General features: G+C 47.0%; 1 protein-coding gene across 1 annotated transcript in view; it reads left to right on the plus strand.

The window, feature by feature from the left end:
• ARHGEF9 (Cdc42 guanine nucleotide exchange factor 9) overlaps positions 1-21,356 on the plus strand; it is a 219,339-nt gene that overhangs the window by 193,909 nt on the left and 4,074 nt on the right. Inside the window, exons 11-12 of the mRNA XM_065643046.1 lie at positions 9,886-10,129; positions 10,816-10,884. Coding sequence (XP_065499118.1) covers positions 9,886-10,129; positions 10,816-10,884 — 313 coding nt within the window. The remainder of the gene's footprint in view (positions 1-9,885; positions 10,130-10,815; positions 10,885-21,356) is intronic.

Genomic DNA, 21,356 nt, shown 5'->3' on the forward strand with positions numbered 1-21,356 from the left:
GTGGCCTTAGGCTGGAGATGACAGTATGAAGGGTTAACAGAGTTTCTGCACCAAATTACGCTTTTCTTTCACCAATACTTGAACAGTCCTTGATGGGGCTCCGTGTTTACTGTTTCTTGACAGTGCAGAAAGATCAGTGACTGGATGAAACACATGTAGTTTTCATTTGCACTTTTTATGTGTCTCTTGTAATCAAGAGGCAATGCAAACTCCAGCTTGTGGTTTATTGCTATTGCTGTCTTCCTCTGAGCTCTTGGAGCAAAGCAGGTTGGATGAGACACAAAATGAGACTAGTTTAATAGCAATAGCCAGACAGCCAGCCAGAAATAGCTGTGCTAGAGGAGACAGAGTAAATAAAATAATCTTGTCAAACTCCATTGCAGTTCAGGTTTCCAAATGGGAAGATAAAAGAGACATTTCTGAGCCCTTTTAGTGTACGAAGGTCTAGTTCCCATATCGCTTCTGTTAAAAAACATTAAAGTAATCTTTGCACCAAAACAGCGGCCCTGCTTTTATTGCAGGCGAAATAGGTCTCACAGGGTGAGCCGAAAATCTTGTTTGCAAACACAGAGCAGCACTGGGACAATTCTCATTACTTCAAGTGGTTTTCTGACCCACAAGGAACACTGTTTGACTCTTGCAGCACCTCCCGCCCCTTCTCTTTCCCTCCTAGTAATGCAGATCTCCATGAAAGGCCATGTTTGGGGCCAGGCCCGCGTCCAGCCTGCAGCAGGGTGGGGAAATGGGTCAGGCTGTGCCTCGCTGGCTTCGAGCAGCGGCTGGGAACCCAGCGGGTGTTGTGCTGCCCTTGGAGCTGGCAAGATACAGCATGAGGTGGGCACGGAGGTGACCAAAGCAAACACACCGGCCTGGTCACAGCCCCGAAGCAGAGTGCGAGATGAGGTTTGTAAGGAAGGGTGTTCCCATGGCCCCGCGGTCATGCCCAGCTGAGCAGCCAGTGCTCTCTGCAGACAAGAGGTTTCTGTGGGTCCAGACTACAGAGTGTCCAGGGAGGTTTGATCGTCCCGTCAGGCCCCTTGGCTGGCAGGCAGCTGAGCAGGAAGGCTGAATTCCAGCAGTCGGCAATGGTACCTGGGGGCGATTAGAAGCGGGGTGGTCAGTAGGTCAGAGAGGTTCTCCTGCCCCTCTACTCTGCCCTGGTGAGACCTCATCTGGAATATTGTGTCCAGTTCTGGGCCCCTCAGTTCCAGAAGGACAGGGAACTGCTGGAGAGAGTCCAGCGCAGCCACGAAGATGCTGAAGGGAGTGGAGCATCTCCCGTGTGAGGAAAGGCTGAGGAGCTGGGGCTCTGGAGCTGGAGAAGAGGAGACTGAGGGGTGACCTCATTCATGGGGATCAATATGGAAAGGGGGAGTGTCAGGAGGATGGAGCCAGGCTCTTCTGGGTGACAACCAGTGATAGGACAAGGGGCAATGGGTGCAAACTGGAACACAGGAGGTTCCACTTAAATATGAGAAGAAACTTCTTCCTGGTGAAGGTGCCAGAGGCTGGCCCAGGCTGCCCAGGGAGGTTGTGGAGTCTCCTTCTCTGCAGACATTCCAACCCGCCTGGACACCTTCCTGTGTAACCTCATCTGGGTGTTCCTGCTCCGGCGGGGGGATTGCACTGGATGAGCTTTTGAGGTCCCTTTGAACCCCTGACATTCTGTGATTCTGTGATATATTAAAAAGGGTTATGAAAAAGTACTTTAGCTTTCAGATATGGCAGATTCAATAAAACATTCCTTTTAATCGTCAGAATAGCCGTGAATGCGTTTGCTCGGTGACCCTTTTGCAGGGACGCACAGGTGCCAGTTCCGCGCCCCGAGCGCAGTTTTGCGGGGCTCGTGCTGAGGGGCTGTGTTCCTGCCGCTGTTCCGCTGGCTCGGGCGGCTGGTGCTGCCTCCGTGTGCGAGAGCACAGAGGGACGAGCAGCTCCAGAGAGGTCACTGGGACGCAGGAGGGAGAAAAACATCAGAGGCAGCCAGAGGAGCCAGCTGGAGGAGGGTAGGAGAAGGCTGTTAGATGCTAATTCAGTGGTAAAATCCAGAAAGGGCTGAATTTAGAGTCCTTCACAGTCTGTGTTTTCTTTTCTGGATAGGGAGCAGGTTTAGCCTACTTATATGGCCATACAGATATGCAAGATGCCATACAGTATACTCTGTCTAATTTATCGCTCCTGTAATTGCAGTGGGTGTACATTTGGCCCACAAGCAAAACCTCAAAAGCTGAAAATTTAGCCCTCCTGCTGTGGCCTTTCTGCAGCACCATTTTAAGCCCCTGGGAGCAAACTGGAGAGACGAGAAAAGCCGAGTGGCGCGTCTGCAGAAGGGTTTCCCATCTCTTCCTGTTATTAGCTCTTTGGAAACGCGCTCGCCCTCGCCTCGCTGCTTTACAGCCAGTGTGACTGGGCTCAAGATGGAACGAGGCATCAAAATGCCACTGATGTTGCACTAAATACATCGAACGAAAATAGCATTTCCACATAAATGCTTTCAGCTCCAGTCCTCCCCCACTCGGATCCCACACTGCAGCTCCATGGAGCTGGCAAGGATGAATCAAGCGTCCCTTTCCAAACTCGGGAGACAGACACTGCTGAATAATTTGGCAGGAATCTGCCGACCTCACCAGCACAGCTGTCCTTGTGCAAGGAGGAGTTACGTAAACTGATAGTGCAGATTTCGTCTCCCCTCTTCCCATGGCAGCCCCTGGGGAAAACTGTAACAATTTGGCCCATCCTAAGAAGTTTGCGGTAAGAAGCGGGCGGCCGAGGTTGTGTCGGTGGTGTTATTATACACCCCCATTTCTAATATGATCCATCCCTCGGTGCGTTTTCAGGTTGCGCTGTGCAGACCCCATTTCCCTGCTCCTGAAGGCTGCATCGGCCCCGCTGCCGTGTCCGACAGGGTGAGAGCAAAGCTCACGTCGCTGCCGTCCAGCCACTTAGCAGGGCCCAGGTTTATTTTCTGATAACAAGAATATTTAGGACAAAAACATTCAAAAGGGTTCATTCAGTTTTAGGGTCTCGTTTGGACAGCAGAGAGGCGCAGGTTAGTGATGCACTCAGCTGCGGGGAGGTCGATGAGAACGGTGCAGAACTGTCCCATCTCAAAAACTAGCCTGTGCTAGGGTTAAGTTAAATGAACAAACGCGATGGAAAACTGTGCCCTTGGTGTTCATGAAAAGCAGGCTCGGCTGCTTTCTTCAAAGGGTCGCTTTAAGGTAAATTAGATTTTAAAAATGTAGGCTCTGGGTCTTTTTTTAAAAAACCAAAGAACGTTGAAAGCCCTTATGACTAAAGATACCCAAAGACATGGCAAAGTGGCAGCGTGCCATGCTCTCATTGCTCACGGCCGGCTGGGCAGAGTGAAGATAGAGAGCAGGCAGGCAGGAAAATCAGGACAAATTTCAGGAAAAAACCGAAAAAGTCTGCTCGCTCCCTCGGTTTCTTCCATTCTGCTCTGCAGTCACTGCCCAGCTCAACAAGAAATCATCAGAGAGGGGTCTGAGCCCCACACTTTAGTGCAAAAGACAACTCCACCTTTCCCAAATAATGGATTGGTGTTTGAGTGCCATTATTATGGACGCTGGTTTAGTCTTTTCCCAATTTCAGTGTTAACTATGCACTATTCATCGACTGTTTCAACATGCGCTATTCACCAAGCTGTAGAGCTTGCCCGTAGGTCCGTCTCTCTTCAGCCTCATCCTTGGATCCCTGTTCTCCTTCGATGCCTGAAGAGCACATCATGTTCTGGGCAAACACAGTCTGCAGAGATTGCTGCTTTTTACACTGAGCACACTGCTGCCTTGCTGCCTTGTCTGTGTACGTTTCCATTATTAATCGTTTCAGGTAAGCCCTGGCTTTGCTTTGTCTTGGCCTTCCAGCCCCATGGGTGCTTGCGAGGGCTCTTGCTTCGCCAACAACGCTCCTCACTCCAACCCGTGATCTTGGGGAGGGAGGAGTGAGGGGATGAAAACCCCTCATGTGACTTTGCGCTGTCGCCCATGCTCAGAGCAAGAGGAAAATGTCTCAGACCTCTCCTGGGAAGATCTTCTGTCCAAGGGATGGAGTGATAACCCACATTCCCTCCCCGCAGCGTTCAGGCCACCCAGTTGCCCTGTAAAACCAGCACATACCATTATCCCAGTATAGAGCTGGGGAGGAATTGCGTTTCACCCAGTGGCGGCGGCCCGTCCCTGCCAGCCTGGGGACCTGACAGCTCCGTGTACTCAGGGGACATAATTCCTCCCCAAGTCAGTTTGAAGCTCCTTCGCTAATGGAATATGCAGGATTTGGATAACCAGGAGGACCAATAACCTACGTGTGCAATGAGAAACTTGTAATGGATTATTCTGTGGTTGCCATCTTTTATATTGTCAGCTCATAAGAGGGATCTGATGACTCATGGCTGGAAATGGCTCTTTCTCCTCTTGTGTTTTACAGATTTGTTTCATGCATGAGAAGCAGAGTGTGACCTAGCATAGGGTAAACCACAGAACCTGAAAAAAATGTGCCATCCTAAAATATAACCCATGCTTAAGGCCTCCCCATCCATCCTTGCATGCGGCCCACTAAGAAATAAATAGGAGTTTGTGAGATGCATGAAGATCATTGCACGCAACAGCTGCAATAGGAGCAAATTACCTGGGACACGCACCAGGACAGGTCCTCTCAGGTGCTCACCTGTGCCCTCCGATGGAGGGGAACATTCCCTCCTGCTGGGCTAGGTGCTGCTTAAACCATTGAATAGCTTTTAATTCTAATGCCATGTTGCACTAGCAATAGACTGCACAGCCAGATTGCCCTCCTTGTGATTAATGTTGAATTTCCTCTGTAGCATCATGGGCGGGTTTGACTCGTACGTCTCGCACAAGCGCAGCGCGCAAAGGCCGCGCCTGGCACACGGAGCGACGGTCCGGGGTACTCGTGGCAGAAAAGAAAGTGGTTGATTAAAGCTAGAGAGCAGGAAGAGAAAGCAGTAGCAAAGGCAAGTAGAAATCAATTTAATAGTAAGAGTTATTGAACAGTGTGATTTAGAGGTGCAATCCTTTCTGCAGTTATCTATATCCACTGCAGTAATTTGGAGGTAGTGGCATAATTCATTGTGGAAGCCCCATCCCAACTTCAGATTTTCCAATAACGGGCCAGCCTTGGTTTCCTTACAGTGGTCACAAATGAGATTTTCTTTCTTTCAAGTGCAGCTACAGAAAGTCACCTCCCCATTCAGAGAGGGGGCAGTGAAATGGGGAGATTTAATTCGGAATGAGAGCAGGAGGAAACGGCCTGAGCAGGTCGCACAGGCAGGTACATCCCCCGAGCGCAGCCGCTGCCTCGAGCACAAGCATTTCAGCTGTAAAACCTCTGACCAAGCAAACGCAGAGAGCAGAATTGTGGTAGCTTTACATAACGTGTCAAAAACTTGGGTTTTGCTCTCATCAAATATTACTTTTTTTTTTTTGGCTTCATCTTTTCCTTGTGAATCCTTAGTACATATTACGTGAACAGACTGCAGAGCATTATTCAGAAGAGCTTAATTAACCTCAGCGAGGGAAAGAAAAGGAAATCGCAGAAGCTGTAGGGTAAAAAAAGATCATGTTTAGACAAATAAGTGCAAATGACCTAGATGCATCAGTTGCGTAGGAGCCACGCAGTGCAGTCTGGATGCCCTGTGCAGCCTGCGGGTCTGTGTCGCTGCTGCTCCTCGGGCTCCTTGGGGCTCCTGGGCCACCCCTGCAATCCGCATGAATCCCACCTGCTCTCATCCCATTTCCTCCCCCATCCGTCACCTTTCTCTTAGACACCGCAGCGCAGAGCTGGGCGGGACCCCAGGAGATCAGCTATTCCCTTCGCAGGATTAAGTGTACTCAAATAATCTCTGATGGATGTTTGTCTAGCCTTATTTTTTAAAATCTCCAAGGAATGCTCTCCCAAGACTTCCCTATTTTGTCTGTTCTACTGCTTAACTACTCTTAGAGCTGGAAAGATTTTTTTCCAAGTATTTAATCCTATTCTCCCTTGTGGTAAATTAAGCCAAGCCATAATCAAAATGGAGAATAATTTACCACCTCCTTAGAAACAAGCAGCTTTCACATATTGGAATACCAATAGCACATTCCCTTTTATGTATGTCTTTTCTAGATTAAACAACTTCATTTCTTTGGCCTTTCTCCACCCCTCATGTTTTGAGAGCCTTTTTTTTTTCCTTACATTTTCTTGCTCTTATCTGTTTTAACTAAAAAAAAAAAAAAAATTGTATAACATCCAAAACTGGACAGCATAAACCAGCTAGTCGTCATCCTGGCTTAACTGTGGCCAGGATAATATATAATACTATGCTAATACGGCCAGCATCTAAATGAAACTAAATTCTATAGCTTAATAATTTTTTCCCAGTTGTCTCATATGGTATCCCTGGGATAAGAGCAGCAGCCTCCCAGCTGCCATCTCTGCCCTCCCTAACCCTGAGCTCCTTTCGACACTGTGGCTACTTAGAGAGCTGATAAATCTGCGTTTTGTGTATAACCTATTTGCTTTGTCCTTCTGACATGCAGTACTTAGAGCAGTCTGTTTAAACAAACCATTTTGACCCTCAGCCACACATCTGCTTTCCTTTATCTCGTGTGTGCTTGTTTGATTCAGCTCACGTGCTCGAGGAAAGGAGAGAGAGTCCCGCGCTTGACACAAGCGCTGTACGGAACAACAGGTTCATTCCTCAGCGCGGCTGCTGTCTGCACCTCGCAGAAATCACACACGGCAGCATCGCCTTCCTCGCCTGTGTGTTCCCCGAATTTCCATTCTTTTGTCCACATATACATAGAAAGCTCCTGAAAACAGGGGCTTGGCCGCCTTTGCTTTACGTCTCTCGTGTAGCCTGGATGAATTCCTAAATTTTATTGAAATCAGAGTGCAAGCCAAGTACACTTTCCCATGTTTCACTAAGGAGTTAAGTAACATATGTTATTCTGTAAGAGCTGTGGGAACATACATGATAAAATATCCGTGGATCAAATAGTTATTACGGGTGTTAAAATTTAGTTAATTAGGAAATAATATCCATTTATTGTGTGTTGGCAAGAAGGAAGAGAAGTAGTAGTAGGAAATGCCTGATCCATTAAAAAACAGGTTATCCAGTTATGGTTATTAATCTGCTACAAGGACTGAACTTTCTCCAGACCAGGTGTGCACAGCGTCTCCCCTGTGCAGACACGTGCTGCTCACTGCGATGTTTATGTGCTCTATCACTAAGGGAAAAATAAAGGGTCTCTTAAAAACTTGGGGTATCGGTGCGGGGTTTATAGTCGATAATATATAGTCCCTGAGTGGGGAAGGGTGTGCTCCTTTTGTCCGAGAGCTGAGAGCTCCGGGGAGGGCAAAGGGAGAAAAGATGATTCGTTTCTTCCAGATTCATTCCTGAAGTTTCTTCTCAAAAAGAAAGAAAAAGCAGCAGGCAGGAGCTTTGGGCTCTTCGTCTTTCCCTTGTTCACCCATGTGTGTTTTCTGCAAACAGTCTCGATAGCTGAGCTTGTTCTCTCCTGCTACTGCATTCTCACGAAGAATAATATTCTGTGGGGCCATTTTATTTCCAAAAGCACTTGTATGATTCCATTATCTCCTCGTTGCTCCTTCGGTAACTCCTAGGCAACACCATTATCTTCACATCCGATCCTCAGCAACACCTGCAGGACACGGGGGCCTCTCAGACGGGAGGGGAACGCGTGGAGCGGTTCAGTCGGACACCCCCAAACCCCACCTGGCGTCCTCTGGAAGCGTACGGATAGCACGGAGCTCCTAAAACATTCGCTTAGCATTAGCTGCTAAAAATAGCTTGTAATGTTTGCTAAATGTGAATTAAAGAGAGAAGAGAGGGAAAAATGTATTTAGTACGTGTAAGGAAAAAGCTGATGCACAGAGCCTTGTATTTTCAGAGCCAGGTGAGGAGGAGAATTGTGATTATTTATTCTTGTAACCCCTTTGTGAACAAATCTCTACCTAATCATGAATATTGCATAGAAAAGTACGTTTGATCGCAGCTGGCCCACAAGGACGGTCTGTTCAGTGTCGTGGTTTGGAAGTTTTCAGCAGCGCTGCGTCGGTTCTCCGGGAAGAGCAGCTGCTGCGGGAGCTGGTTTAAGGAGCACGTCTCTTCCCTATGAGATTTGTTATCAAGTTTTTTGAGAATGTGGTGAAGATAAATGCTATTTCTAAGAGTGAGACCAAGACTCGAATTTAAACACGGTGCACAGTATTGATTTAATTGAACACGCTTAGTGTGACGCTTACAGCCTTTTCTCAGCACTTCCCTGGGCACAGAGGGAGAGGAAAGAAGCAATTTTCCAAGTGAAGGCAAAACAGAAAAGATTTTCTGTTGCACATTCAGCCTGAAATATCCTTTGCTTATGTTTTGGACAGCATCACTACTCAAAGCCTACAAACTAGAGTAAGATATTTGTACAATACATCTGTTAATGGAATTTTTTCCCCCCTTAGAGCATTCCAGAGGAAGGAGCCAGGTTTTAAAGGCTACGAGCTCCTGGGCAGTGCCCTGTGTCATGATCTTTAATACTGTCTGACAGATCCATGAGCAAGTTTGCTAGAAAAATTATGATGTACGATTTATTTTTCAAGAGTAATGATTTATTTAATATAATATCTACTGCTTATCTTTAAAAAACCTCGCTGTTAAATCTTATTTGAGTTAATAAATGCTGTGCATTCATTTTATTTTTTCTCTTAAATGAATTCTTTGACATAGGATTTATCTGTAGGGCACTCTCAAAAATAAAAAAGTATTTAAGTTACATGAATTTAATACACCTAAATATTGGCTTTTGAGAGTGGATAGAGGAAGGAAATATTGACTTTGCATTGCTGAATTTGGCTTCTTAAATATGTATGCCTTGTAACTCGAATCACCTTATGTGGTCATCACTATATCATTAAAATTCTATTTTCTGATGATCTTTTATTGTTATCTATTCCTATAAAGACTTAGAGACATGAGGCCAGTGCTCGTCTTACACCAGTAGAAATCAGGAATAGCTCTGGTAAAGGCAGTACAAAATTCGCTGGGCAAAGCCAAAGTAAGTGTGAAGAGGGTAAGAAGGAAAACAGGAAATTATCTGTGTTTTACTACAGTTGATCAGCATGCATTATTTCACACCTCTGATTGAGCAGCTGACACAGCACATCTCAGAACGGGGTCGCGCTGGGCGTCACACCCAGCCGTGGTGCTGCGGGTGTTCTCACACGAGTTCTGAAAAATTAATAATGAAGACTCTCTTACTTTTCCCTTCCTTATGTAGAGAAACGAGCTGTTGCTGAAAAACAAGGGCAATAATGAACTTAGAAGGGAGATGCGGATGAACAGGTTTGGTTGTAAAGGTTATAAACATCAGGGAGGGAAAAATAAAAACTTGAGGCTGGATCAAGAGGTTAAAACCAGGGCGTCATGGGACAGAGGTAGGAGTTGTTTGAACTGAGAATCAAGGTGATTTTCTCGCCAGTGAATTGTGCGCGAATGGGAATGGTTCCACGGAGAAGGGGCACGGACCCATCAGGCCAGCGGCTTCTGCTTTCCCGTTTCTCATCCTATGGAACAGACCTTCCCATCGTGGAAAGAGATGGAAGTATGTTACCTTCTCAAAGGCATTTCTTCATGCCTACAAGCAAAGTTTTGTGGCATGAGGATTTGTATTTTATTCGTTAATGCCTGTGATCTACGCTGTTTGTTTAGCCAGCGACAAATGTATTCACAGCAGATGAGGCTTGAAGAATCTGACCAGGTTTCACCTTCCTTCTTTTCTTCAGCCCTCCCATGAATTCCCTGCTGAGTTCAGGCTCTGTAAGTGTCTTATGATCAACCCATCTCTCTTTTTCTCTCTGTAGGATCTGATACGAAGAGATATTTTGTATTACAAAGGTCGCATAGACATGGATAAATATGAAGTGGTGGATATAGAAGATGGGAGAGATGATGACTTCAATGTCAGCATGAAGAATGCCTTCAAACTTCATAACAAGGAGACTGAGGAAATGCACTTATTCTTTGCCAAGAAACTGGAGGAGAAGTTACGATGGCTTAGAGCTTTCAGAGAAGAAAGGAAGATGGTAAAAGAAGATGAAAAGATAGGTGAGGAATGTGAAATTAATCTGAAAGGAGATTGTGGGTGATGCTTAATTTAGCCTCAACTATTGGAGAAGCCCACATACTTTTTTTGTGCAGTTCAACCTTGTTCAGATGTCCTTGGTTGCTCTCATAGTCATAAATAGGTCTCTTTCCAAGTCAGTTACTGGTATTTTTGGTCCTCAATGAACCAGTTCTGCCCATAGCTCCAAGCCTGGACGTCCATGGGTGTTGTGGGAGAAGGAAGTCTTTGGCCATCTGACTTCAGAGTCTCCTGGCTGCATCACGTCTCGTGCAGGGTAGGAGGGGGCCAAGTTAATGACTTATCAGCCGTGCCCTCCCCTCAGCATCAGCCCAGAAATTGAGTGTAACCAGCGCCAGTTCAGGCTCAGCTTGTGTTGCTCAGCTGTAAAGCACTGGGCATATTTATGATACTGTATACATAATAATGGGTCTAATCTTACTTTTCGTACAGCCCCTGCACAAGTGAGATTATAAAGAGGCCAACCCTTTCAAGGAAGATTTGCTTTTCAGTGAAATAGCTGCCCCCACACACAGCTCCCTGGCTGATGCTTTGCCACCTAGAGCATTCTGCCTTTGCCAGACAGTGCAGAGCACTCCCCCCACCCCAAAAGAAGAAGAGGTTTTGTAAGCAATCTTCTGAATTGTGTTTGCCGTGTTCCCTTTTTCAGGCTTTGAAATTTCTGAAAATCAAAAGCGGCAAGCGGCAATGACAGTAAAGAAAGTCAGTAAGCAAAAAGGTAACCGGCAACATGCACTGTGCCTGGTGATGTGAGGGTGGAGCGGGCTGGGCTGAATCCTGCTGGGTTAGGATCCAGCGTCCCCCTTGAATTTCCCCCTCCCCTTTCTCTTTTTATATAAAATACCATTTGTGCTTTGTATCCTTTCTTAATGTATCTGTGGGCCAAATTAATCTCTGGTCTAATGTGGTTGAAACCAGTGGAATTTCACCAGAGATGAATTTGATCTCGTGTCTCCAGTCTGATGTCCAGAAGCTGTCCCTGGGGGCAGAAATCTCTCTCAGTTGTTTATCTCAGGCTGAAATGGCAGCGAGTGCGGAGATGTGTAGGGGTTCTGCTAATTCCCAAAGTCCCATTAGCAAAGAAAGAAAGATGGCTGAAATACTGGAGATGGTGAGGGATCTACCTCTTTCCTGCTTTTGGAAAGGGGACACTCACATTTCCTAGGGCTACCTATAACTTTTTAAGGACAGCACAGTAGCGTCAGCTCTAGGAAATAAAGTACCTTAGTAAAGACATTAAATCTTTCTAATGGCAGATTCATTTCCCCACCCAGGCAGGCGACAGCCAGCTAATAAATGCCATGCTAGATATTAAACAGAGTCTCAACTGGCGAAACAGCCGCCGTTAATTATCTCTCGCAGTAACTCTTGCAGCTACAGGTTTTGAAATAGTAAATATGGAGGGGAAGTCAGAGAAGTCATTTTTCAAGTTTTGCAAAGCTTCACAAAGTCATAGACATACCGATTTGTTACCAAAGTACCGTGGCACAACTAGGCCTATAAATGGCTTTTGAGAGAACTCATCACTTCTTGGCTATAGTCAGTTCCAGGCAGCTTCGAGCCCGCTCTGTACAGGCACTGGGTTGTTTTTTGCAGAAGCTGAAGGAGCTCTTTGCTTTGTGCCTCACCTGTTCGTTGTCTACTGGCTTTGCTGGTCCAGTAGTGGTTCGCTGGGCCAACCGTAAACCCCTTGGTTTGCTGTGTCTCTCCACTGTCATTAGTCTTCTCCTCTCTACTAACTTCCTCTGTTGTCTTCTGAGATGTTCTCCAAAAACTCTCCTGGCCAGATTTTCTAAGCTCGAAGTGTGCCCGCAGCCAGAGCCGGGCGCAGGGACGCGTGTCGGACACGATGCACACGTAGTTCTGGCAGCAGCAGGCACTGTCACGAGCTCGGATTTGCAGATTCGCCCCTCACCACTTGCACGCTTGTCCCTCAGCACGGAAGCAACCACGGAGATTATGGCAATGGGAAAATCAGAGAATCTGACTTGCATGATGGCCGTGGCAAAAATGTTTTACATCATTATTTGCTCTTCAGTTAATAATGTTATTAATTAATTAAGGTATTAATTAATAAGTGTACCGTTCAGTCATTAAGCGACACAGTTCAAAGGTGTCCGAGCATGCCTACCAGCATGCCCACTTAAATCACTGCACTTGCATCCTGACAAATATAATATGCCTAACCATACTTATTTCTTACATGGCAATTGCTCTTTTGTTTTCTGTCTTTCTCTCTCTTTCTCTCTGAGATGAAAAAGGACGGGCTATTATCTTAGACTTCTCTGGCTGTAAAGTTAATTAGCTCCTAAACACCAGTCAGCATTTCTTTTATGAAGAACAAGCTTATGCTAGAACACTGGCAGTTCTTTTTATGAGATGAAGTCCTCAAGTCAGACAGACATTCAGTCAGACCCCAAGCATCAAGTTAAGCAAAGCCTGGTTGTTTTACTTAAGGCACGAAATCTGAAAAACAACAGATAGGGTCATTAAATTAGCAACTGTGTTTCTTGTGTCCTACACTGTGCTAATCATAGCCCAGTTTCAGATTAATTAAATTAAGTACCGGCACTGAACATTTTGCTGAAGACTCTTGGTTTTCTTCCTCTGTGCCTACGTTTGTTTGTCTGGTGCCCACAACCCAAAGAGAGGCAGGGGGCTGGAGCAGGGACCTGGTGGCATTGCTCACAAGAGGGAGGGAGGAGGAAATTCCTCAGAGTTGGCTTTTAGTGACTGTTTTCTTGAACCTTGCCATATGCATTTTTACATATATTGCGAACAGGTTTTTTGCTAGAGACCTTGGCAGACGCCTGGGGCTCTGTTGCTGAGGCTGAGGGGCAGTGCACCCCACAGCAGCATTGGAAGGGGCTTTCGGTTGGATTTGGAGCATCAGTTACACCTGGGAAGCAGTGAAGCCCTGTAGGAGTAGCAACACTTCCACTGCATTCGATGGAACTATTTATTCATTGAAATTCAGGGACTTTGCAGGCCAGGTCTCACAGCAGGGCTTGACGGCTCAGCGGCTCCACCTGACACATGGAGAGCCCTGCTCCTGTGTCACTGGATGCCTATTACCAACTTCTTTCTAGATTATCTCAGTTGTTCCCTCCACCTTTTAAATGGGAAACCATGGTAATTTCCCTGTCACGGAATACTTAAAGAAGAGAGAAAAGCCGTGAAGGAGGTGAAATGGAAAATGCAATCAACTTGGTTAGAGGTGAAGCAGAAAAACATTTCTCAAACAGTATAAACTGCCGCTTATTTCATGCACTGTTGTACCACACCTCCCAGAAGTATTGCTCTGGAGCTGCTGGCGTGCATTTCAAAAGGGAGCATTTAAACTGCCGCTCGCTGCGGCAGGCGAGGGAGAGACGCTGAGACATCAGCTGGTAGCAGGAGGAAAAACCTGAAATCTCTACTTTTTAAACTAATAGAAACTTTACCCAGGTGATTAAGAGAGAACACAACTCCCGGTGTTTTGAGGAGTTTTTGATCCCAAAATGAGGGTCCTCTGTGGGGCACAAGTCAGCCCCCTCCTCAAACTCACCGCCGCACAGAAACGCGAGCACGCACACAGTGCCAGGCTGCCTTCCAGAGCCATTTAATGATACGCAGGGCCGGGTTCCAGCAATCTACGAGGATTTGCACTACTTATTGGATTGGGCAAAACATAATGATATTAGATCAGGTGCCTTAAGACAGCACTAAACCAATTTTTGACCTTCTTTAAGTCCATTAGACATAAAGTAAATGGGTAGTGTTGGCTCTGCACCTTACCAACAGATAGAGAAAAGGGCTGGTTTGTTGTTGTTGTGTTTCTTTTTGCATTGATTGTTCAAGATTTCGCCTCTCAGTTACTGCCCTTTAGCTTATTTCAATGTCAGTGTGGTAACTGGGAATAGAATTCAGCATGGTGTCTCCTAGAAATAGTAAAGTAACAGACAGATTTATTTGTCTTGACTTACAAAAACAACAAAAACCCCCTTTTAAGCTACAGCCACTCAAGTGTGCAACTGTTCTGCAGAGAAGTCCAGGTACCACCTTTGCTGCCTGCAACGTGCATCGAGTTGTGCTTCCAGACCTGCGCTCCTGGTTGACTAAAGCAGTGGAAACGAGTTGAAAGTTCCCTAGAAAAGGGCGTCCTTGTGGATCTCCTGTCCTCAGTGCAGACACAGGATTATCCAGGATACTTTTTCCATTTCTGAGCTTCTGTCCTGCTACCGCTTTTAATCTTCCCTCCAATGATTAGTGTTTGCAGCTTTCAGAAACATTCAGTTGCTTTTCCGATCCCCAGCTTTGTCCACATCTGTCCCCAAGTAGGACAGCGTGTACACCTACGGGGTTTTTGCTCCTGTTCCTAGAAGCTGTCAGGGGTGTTGGGGATTAGAAGTTCCAGTGCTAGGGAAGGAGACCCCATTCTTAAAGCAACGTTTCCCACTCATGTTTCCATTTTGGAAAATGAAATGTCTGTTCCAGTTTAAAGAAGTGAGCTTAGTGCTGGGTGAGAGGGCTTCCCACCCTTGGGGAGCTCTTCAGACCCGTGCTGGGAGCCAGCTCCTTCGTGCCCTTCTCTCTGCCCTGCGTATTCTCCACAGCTTCACCCAAGCAGATGCCCTCAGCCCAGACAAATCTTTAGCCTGATGGTCTGGGACGTGCGGAAGGGGGGAAACAAATACTCAGTCACCATCACCCCAACGCTGAGCTTAGAAGGATGCTGTCATTAAATCTCCCCATAAATACTCAGCTATGCAAACCCAGCAGGGGTTAAATCATCAGCCAGCATGAACTGCATTGGCCTGCAGTAAAACACCCTCTGAGTCACAGAATTTTCCTGCTAATTTCTTCCTTTCTGATCACTTGAGCTCACAGCGAACTCTGTCATAAAACCCCTGACCCAAACACCCCGCAGCTTTTCTCTGACTTCTCACACTTGGGCACTCAAGCTCTCCCCCCGCAAGTCTGGACAGCAGAAGGAGTGAGTGCATGGCAGCACACTTGTGCTGCTTCACCTGCCTGGCGAGGACAGGTCTTACCAGGAAACACTCTATAGGTACCTCCCGTGGTTCTGCTGAGTGTTTAAGCCTATTTTATTGCATCTTCTTTACTAACGAGACTGACGTGGCCCCGACATGTTTCCGCATCCTATTCACGCATGTAGCCTGGGGCGATTAAAAGAGACTGAGTGACACACAGACCAACCACATAAAACAAAGAGGGGCATTTGCATTTTCAGATAATCGGGGTCACTCCCCTTTTTTCACAGAGTTTCCCACAGCGTAGGTGAAAGAACGGAGCTAATAATGTTCTGGGTGGTATTTCTCCACAGATCCAGGGAAATCACAAAGCTTATCGCATTGCTTGTAAAATACGCCCCAAGGTTCGGCGACGCAGGCGTTGTGCGGTGCCCATCTGCAGCTCGCCCACGCGCTTCGTGCCTTGGTTCCACAAGCACCGCTCTCATTGCTGGTAGTACAGATAGATAGCTTCTCACTCCCAGCATTAGTAACCCAGCTGGAGTCCATAGTTCCATCTGTGATCCGGTCAGATGTATAAGAGGAGGCAAATCATGAATAAATTCTTGGCTGGGAGATCAGTAAGGATGGTCCCAGTGATTTGGCAATGGGCTCGTGCTCCTGAGCAAATTCTCCAGGGGAGTTTTCTGTTGAGATGTGAAATGGGCCTGTTTGGTTTTCCGTTGGCCCTCGTTTGATTTGAAGAGCCAAGATGTTGACATCAGCATCACGTTGAGATGCCAACTGAAATGAATGTGTCAGCCTGGATACTCCTGCACTTTCAGTCTGGGGAGGTATTTTAGGTCAGGGGCAGTGTTGCTGCCCAGAAGAGGCTGCATTTCAGGGCAGCGAGGGATGAACTGATATCTTCCTATCAATGAAACCAACCGAGTGATCTTTGCTAGCAGTGTACAGAATGCTACAGGAGAGGGAAGCTATATAAATACAAGGTGGGATAAATTAGTTTTCATCTGGCTTTGATTGATAAAGCCCTATTATCATTTATTCCATCTTGCTTAGCTTTTGCTTATCACTTGAGGAATCATTATCTTAATGTCTAGCTTAATGGCATCAGGTTGTGGTAAAAGACTTGATAAATAGACTCAGGAAGGTCAAGTTACCTCAGCATCTGTAGATACCGTGACTGGCTGTGGAACAGCCAGGACACAAGATTTCTGTTTTCCTCTTGCATTTCTCAAGCTGCAGCAAGCCCTTTTCTCTCCCTCTTCCTCCATAACAGTTAGGCCAGTGGTTAGACAAGGGACCTGAGGCATGTTCTCCTCGCCAGTGCCATCCCTGGTAATATCTACCTCTGCCAGGCCGTGGAGTAACGTCTCCGGCTGCGTGAAGAGCTGTGGCTAATGCACCACTTAAATTCCTCCGGAGTTGGGCAGCTGTAGCAAGACTCGAGTTGGGTAGTTGAGTGTGAAAGTGTAAAGCCATGAAGTCAGCTCAGGTCTGCCCCGGGACGCAGAGGCTTCCCCTTCCATCCACACCTCTCGCCGTGACCAGAACTGCGACCAGACACGGCACAGTTTGCCAGCTCTAAACATGACAGCAAACAAGTGAATAGTGGTGAAGTGCTTTGAGATCCTCTGTTGAAATGTGCTGAAGAAAGGCAAAGGGCCTTTCAGCCATTACTGCTTCTTATTTCTTAAACTTTTGCAGGAGTAATTAACTGTGCAACAATTAGTGTTCTTGAGGTACGTTCCCGGCTACCCCATGTTGTGTATGGGTTACAATACTCGGGAGGAAATGGAATTTATGGGCTTTTTGAGCATTTTTGAGCAGGATGCTCGTTGGGGTCAGAGGCAGATGAAAGGTTCCTGAGCGGAGCGCTGCTCCCGTTCCGACCCACAGCCTCCACTCGGCCAGGACAGAAAGCAGGCGTTGGTATTTCACTGTCTCCCACTCAACTCTGGCAAATAGACAGCATGATCTAGATAGCTAGGTAGAAGAAAAACCTATAAAATAGCTCCTGATCCAAGTATAAGCTAAAACTTTAAAAGGGTGAGGATGGAATAAACAGCTTGTAAGGTTATATATAGGCAAATGTGAGTGTATTCTGTGTTTGTTTTGTATGACCCCTGGAAAGCTGCGGTGTTAATGTAGCTGTCCTGCTGTATCGTAACTGGCTCTGTCTGCACGTGTCCATGTGGATTGCCTGTGAGTCAACAGCATGCTCCTAAATCTTCAAGTGCTACTGAAGTCATGTTGTAACCTCAAATAGAAGAGAAAAAAAACCAAACAAAAACAACTTAGAAGGGAAAAAATAGACAGTTTTAGATATTTTAATTGTTTTCTTCTGAGCTGCAAAATCTGAATGATTCCAAGTGACGTTGCCTAGTACTAAAAAAAGATATGATTTCAACTGACAGCGCAGCATCTCTCTTTACCAGTTTTGTCTAGCCAAATTATAAACCCTGGAGTTTTCTTTTTCTCATTCTGAACAGATTTCCACAGCCCCCACCCTGCCGAACGCTCTTGCTATGCAGCTGCAGCCTCTGTTCTGCTACAGTGCAGAATTATGCATGAACCAGCAGAAGGAGCTCCAGGTCTGGTCATTGGTGTATAGCTGCTGTCTTACGCCTTGGAAAGGCAGCACAGCAGCTGTGTCTAGAAATCCTTACTTATCTATCGATTCTTTCCCTTTGCGCTTTGAATTCTGTTCGCCAAGCAGCCCAAAATTGCATTGGAAAAGAGCTTTGCTCATTTCTGTCTGTTGAATCGCAGTGGAGTTATGGCTTTGAATATTAAAAAAAGAAAAAATCCCGCAGGAGACAATTTTGCACAACGGCCCGAAGTTCTGAGGAGGAAGCAAACCACTTCAGAGCAGAACAGAATAATACCAACCTGCCATACTTTTTCCCAGAATTGCTCTGTCTCTGGATTTGAAGGTGTACAGATTAGGTGAATCGCCCTCCTTCCCCTCCCAGTTCCTGTGTTCTTGTCAAGAATGTGGGCCCGTCCAAAAAAAAGAAAAAAAGGCCATTCTTGAGGTACTTGAGCTATTGCAAAGTGCCATATCACAGTTTCACAAGAAAATGTTTTCTTGTGGAATGATGAGTCTGACTTGCCAGAGCACAAATGTTTCTATTTGCATGCCCACAAACACACGGCGGTTCTGCATGCCGTTGAGATCGCGGGCTTGATCATTCAGGCCACGGAGGCCATTTGATAAATATGATAAATATGCAAACCGTCTGCTGCTTATTGAGGTAGAACCAGCTTTTGACATTCATCCAGCTTAGATGTTAATGCCAATAGCCTGGATCTTCAAGCAGGGTCACACAAACAGCTTTGAGAATATGAGTCCGAGCTTCTTTACTGAGGGAAGTGGCAGTGTGTGCACGGGTATGTTTCAAGCAAGGACAGACATTTTTCAGGAGTTTAGACCAAAAAGACTATTTTGGGAAAGAACAGAACGGGGTTTGCTAGTGATCTGGCCAGGGGAGTCTGCCTTTTTCTCTTGTGGAGAAGACAGGCTATGGTTACATTCTTTGCAGTGTAACTCCATCGGTGTCAGTGGACTTCAGCCAGACCGTCCTTTCTCTACTGCTCCAGCCTTCCAAGTGCATAACATTTTGCTGATCCAGGAGGATTTCTTAGCATTTCTGTATCGCGATTAAAATCAATTAGTTCGCCCTCCACAAATTGCTTTGGAGACAATGAAGAGCTCAGCCCAGCTCCGCATGGCAGACTGGATGCATCACAAGGCTGACTGGTGTTGGACCCTGTCATTAAAGCAAGGTGGTTTTAAGCTCTTCAAAGCTAGAAACAATTGCTGTGTGTCCCTTAGTCGCAGCTTTACATTCACCGCTCTTTTGTGCTATAGAACATTAATTAGTAATCTCGGTGGCATAAGGCCTATTATTTGAAGTAATTCTTGGGCAGTTGAAGATCGAAACCATGTACCAGACAGAAGAAGAGATATTTTCCAACTCTAGCCATGTAAAGGACCTGCATCAGATCCTAACCTTACCACAGATTCTAAAACTCCTCACTAGGCTCTCCCGGGAAAAGCGGCCAAGGCATAAAGGCTGGTGGCCTCCAGGAGAACATGTGCACTCCGGTGTGGGTTCAGGGCTAGTGTCTGCCCCCCAGAGCAGACTCCGCTCTGCTGACACTGCCCACACGCTGCCCTGCCTTCAGCAGCCACACGACAGTGGTACCAGAAGGGGTGGAAGAGGTAGGGCAGAGATGAGCTCAAGCCCATCCTCTGCCCTTATGAGACACCTCTGGTTTAAGTCTCAGAGGGTGGTGAACGCGAATTGATGGTTGGGGCCTGAACAAGGGTGGCACAGAAGTTTTCTCAGGTTTGAGCCAGGACAGCAAGGGCTTCGGGGCTGTGCTCTGCGGGCTTTCGGTGGGAGAGAGGAGCTTGGGAAAGGCAGAGTAGAAAACTTGGTGATGAGTAACTATCCCAGCATGCACATAAAACCACACAACATCTGCAGGTTGTTCGTTTCAATTAAGTTTGGAATATGAACTGTGATGAATTTGTTAAAGGTTAGTAGGTATGAATCATGGAGGGTTTTTTGTCCACCGTGAGGAAAGGTCTCGGTTACTCTCCGCAGTGGACAGAATGCTGCATGGTTTGGTGGTGTTCGCTGCAAAGAAGGAGAAATCAGTTAGAGGTAGTCAAGACGATATCTCCATTTGGTCTGAACCTTTTGAGGATTTTAACAACCCTCGATTGGTAAATTCTCTAGCAAGGGGCAGTGAAGTAATTCTCTTTCCTAAAGCCATACTAAAGCCTTAGGTTTGTATCTAAAAGAAGTCCCGAATTACAGTGCAGCAACACTTAGAAGTTGTCTGATGAGCTCCGTGAGTGCCCTTTGTGAGGCTTTTCCCTTGTCTGTAAGTACCCACCGTGTGCAGCCGTCCTGTGCCCGGGCCGGCCAGCGCTGGCCCCGCAAAGCATGTGTCTGTGTGTGGGTAGGGACCGCTAACTGAATGCAAAGAGTCGCATTTCTTTTACACACGTTGCTGTGGTACCTGGGTGCTAATCACCGTATTTTGCCTTCTCTAGCACCTTCCCAGCCGAGGATCTCAAAGTGTTTTACAAACATTAATTAATTTAGCTTCACAACCCTCGTGTGAGGTAGGTGGGTGATGCCATCCCGCTTTCCAGATGAGGACACTGATCTGCTTGGGTAGAGTCGCCTCGCTCCTGCGGTTAAAACCAGGGGAGGCAAAGGCCTCGCCATGGCCCTCCCCGCAGAAGGAAGAGCAGTTCTGCGTGCCCAGCGGGGATCCAGAGATGGCCAGAGCTTACGGCAACCTGCTTCGGAGCCCTGCTCCTCCCTCCTTCCTGCCCTGCGCTGGAGTTGTGGTTTCCAGCCCGTCACGCTGCTCCAAGGCTGAAGGAGGGATTATCCCTCAGCAGTGGTGTTGCAGGGAAGGACATACAGCAGTAGCTACATGAATGTTCCCTGTAGTGTCACTTGGGTGGTGACATCTCCCTTCTGTTCTGCCTCCATTCACCCAGAGCCGCCCTTTCCACACCATCCTTTACAACAGGTTGTGTAGGTCCCGGCTCGCTGAAGCTCCCCCTCTCCACGGGAAGGCTGCACGGGCAGTGCCCCCACCCTGTTCCTGCACAGGAGCTGTGACCCACGGATGTGGGAACTAACGCATCTAGAACCTGAAAGTGTAGCCTTGCCAGTCCATCCATTGCTACCAGTTTGGATTGAGCAGAATCAGCCTTTTCCGCATTGTGTGCAGCCGTTTTGGGCTGAAACCAGACTGGTAAATTGAAAATGAACCCTATGGAAAAGTCCTACGAACATCTGTAAAGAAGATAACGATTTGCCCCTTGCACAGGCAGAGCAGCACAGAGCGATGCGGGTCCGTGCAGCGTAGCGCTTCCCCGAAGCAGCTCTGCTCCGTTCTGGCGCAGGAAGCGGCGCCGAGGGCTCCTCGGGGTCACCCTGCTCGGGGCCGGTCACCGGGGCATGTTGGGACAAAACCACTTTCCAAGCGCAGCTGGGAGGGAGGGTAAAAACCAGCTTGGAAACGGCAAGCGGGAAATCTGCAAGCGGGCGGAACGATGCGGCTGCCTCTTCATCTGAGCAGATTACTGCCGTGTTCGTGCCTCCTTAGGTCACGCAGGACTTTTCCATGAGGGTGGGCAAAACTCTGCCAATGCCAAAGTAATGGATCTTTTCCAAATCTT

Source organism: Caloenas nicobarica, chromosome 12 (genome assembly GCF_036013445.1).
Source record: "Caloenas nicobarica isolate bCalNic1 chromosome 12, bCalNic1.hap1, whole genome shotgun sequence".
Classification (NCBI taxonomy): domain Eukaryota; kingdom Metazoa; phylum Chordata; class Aves; order Columbiformes; family Columbidae; genus Caloenas; species Caloenas nicobarica.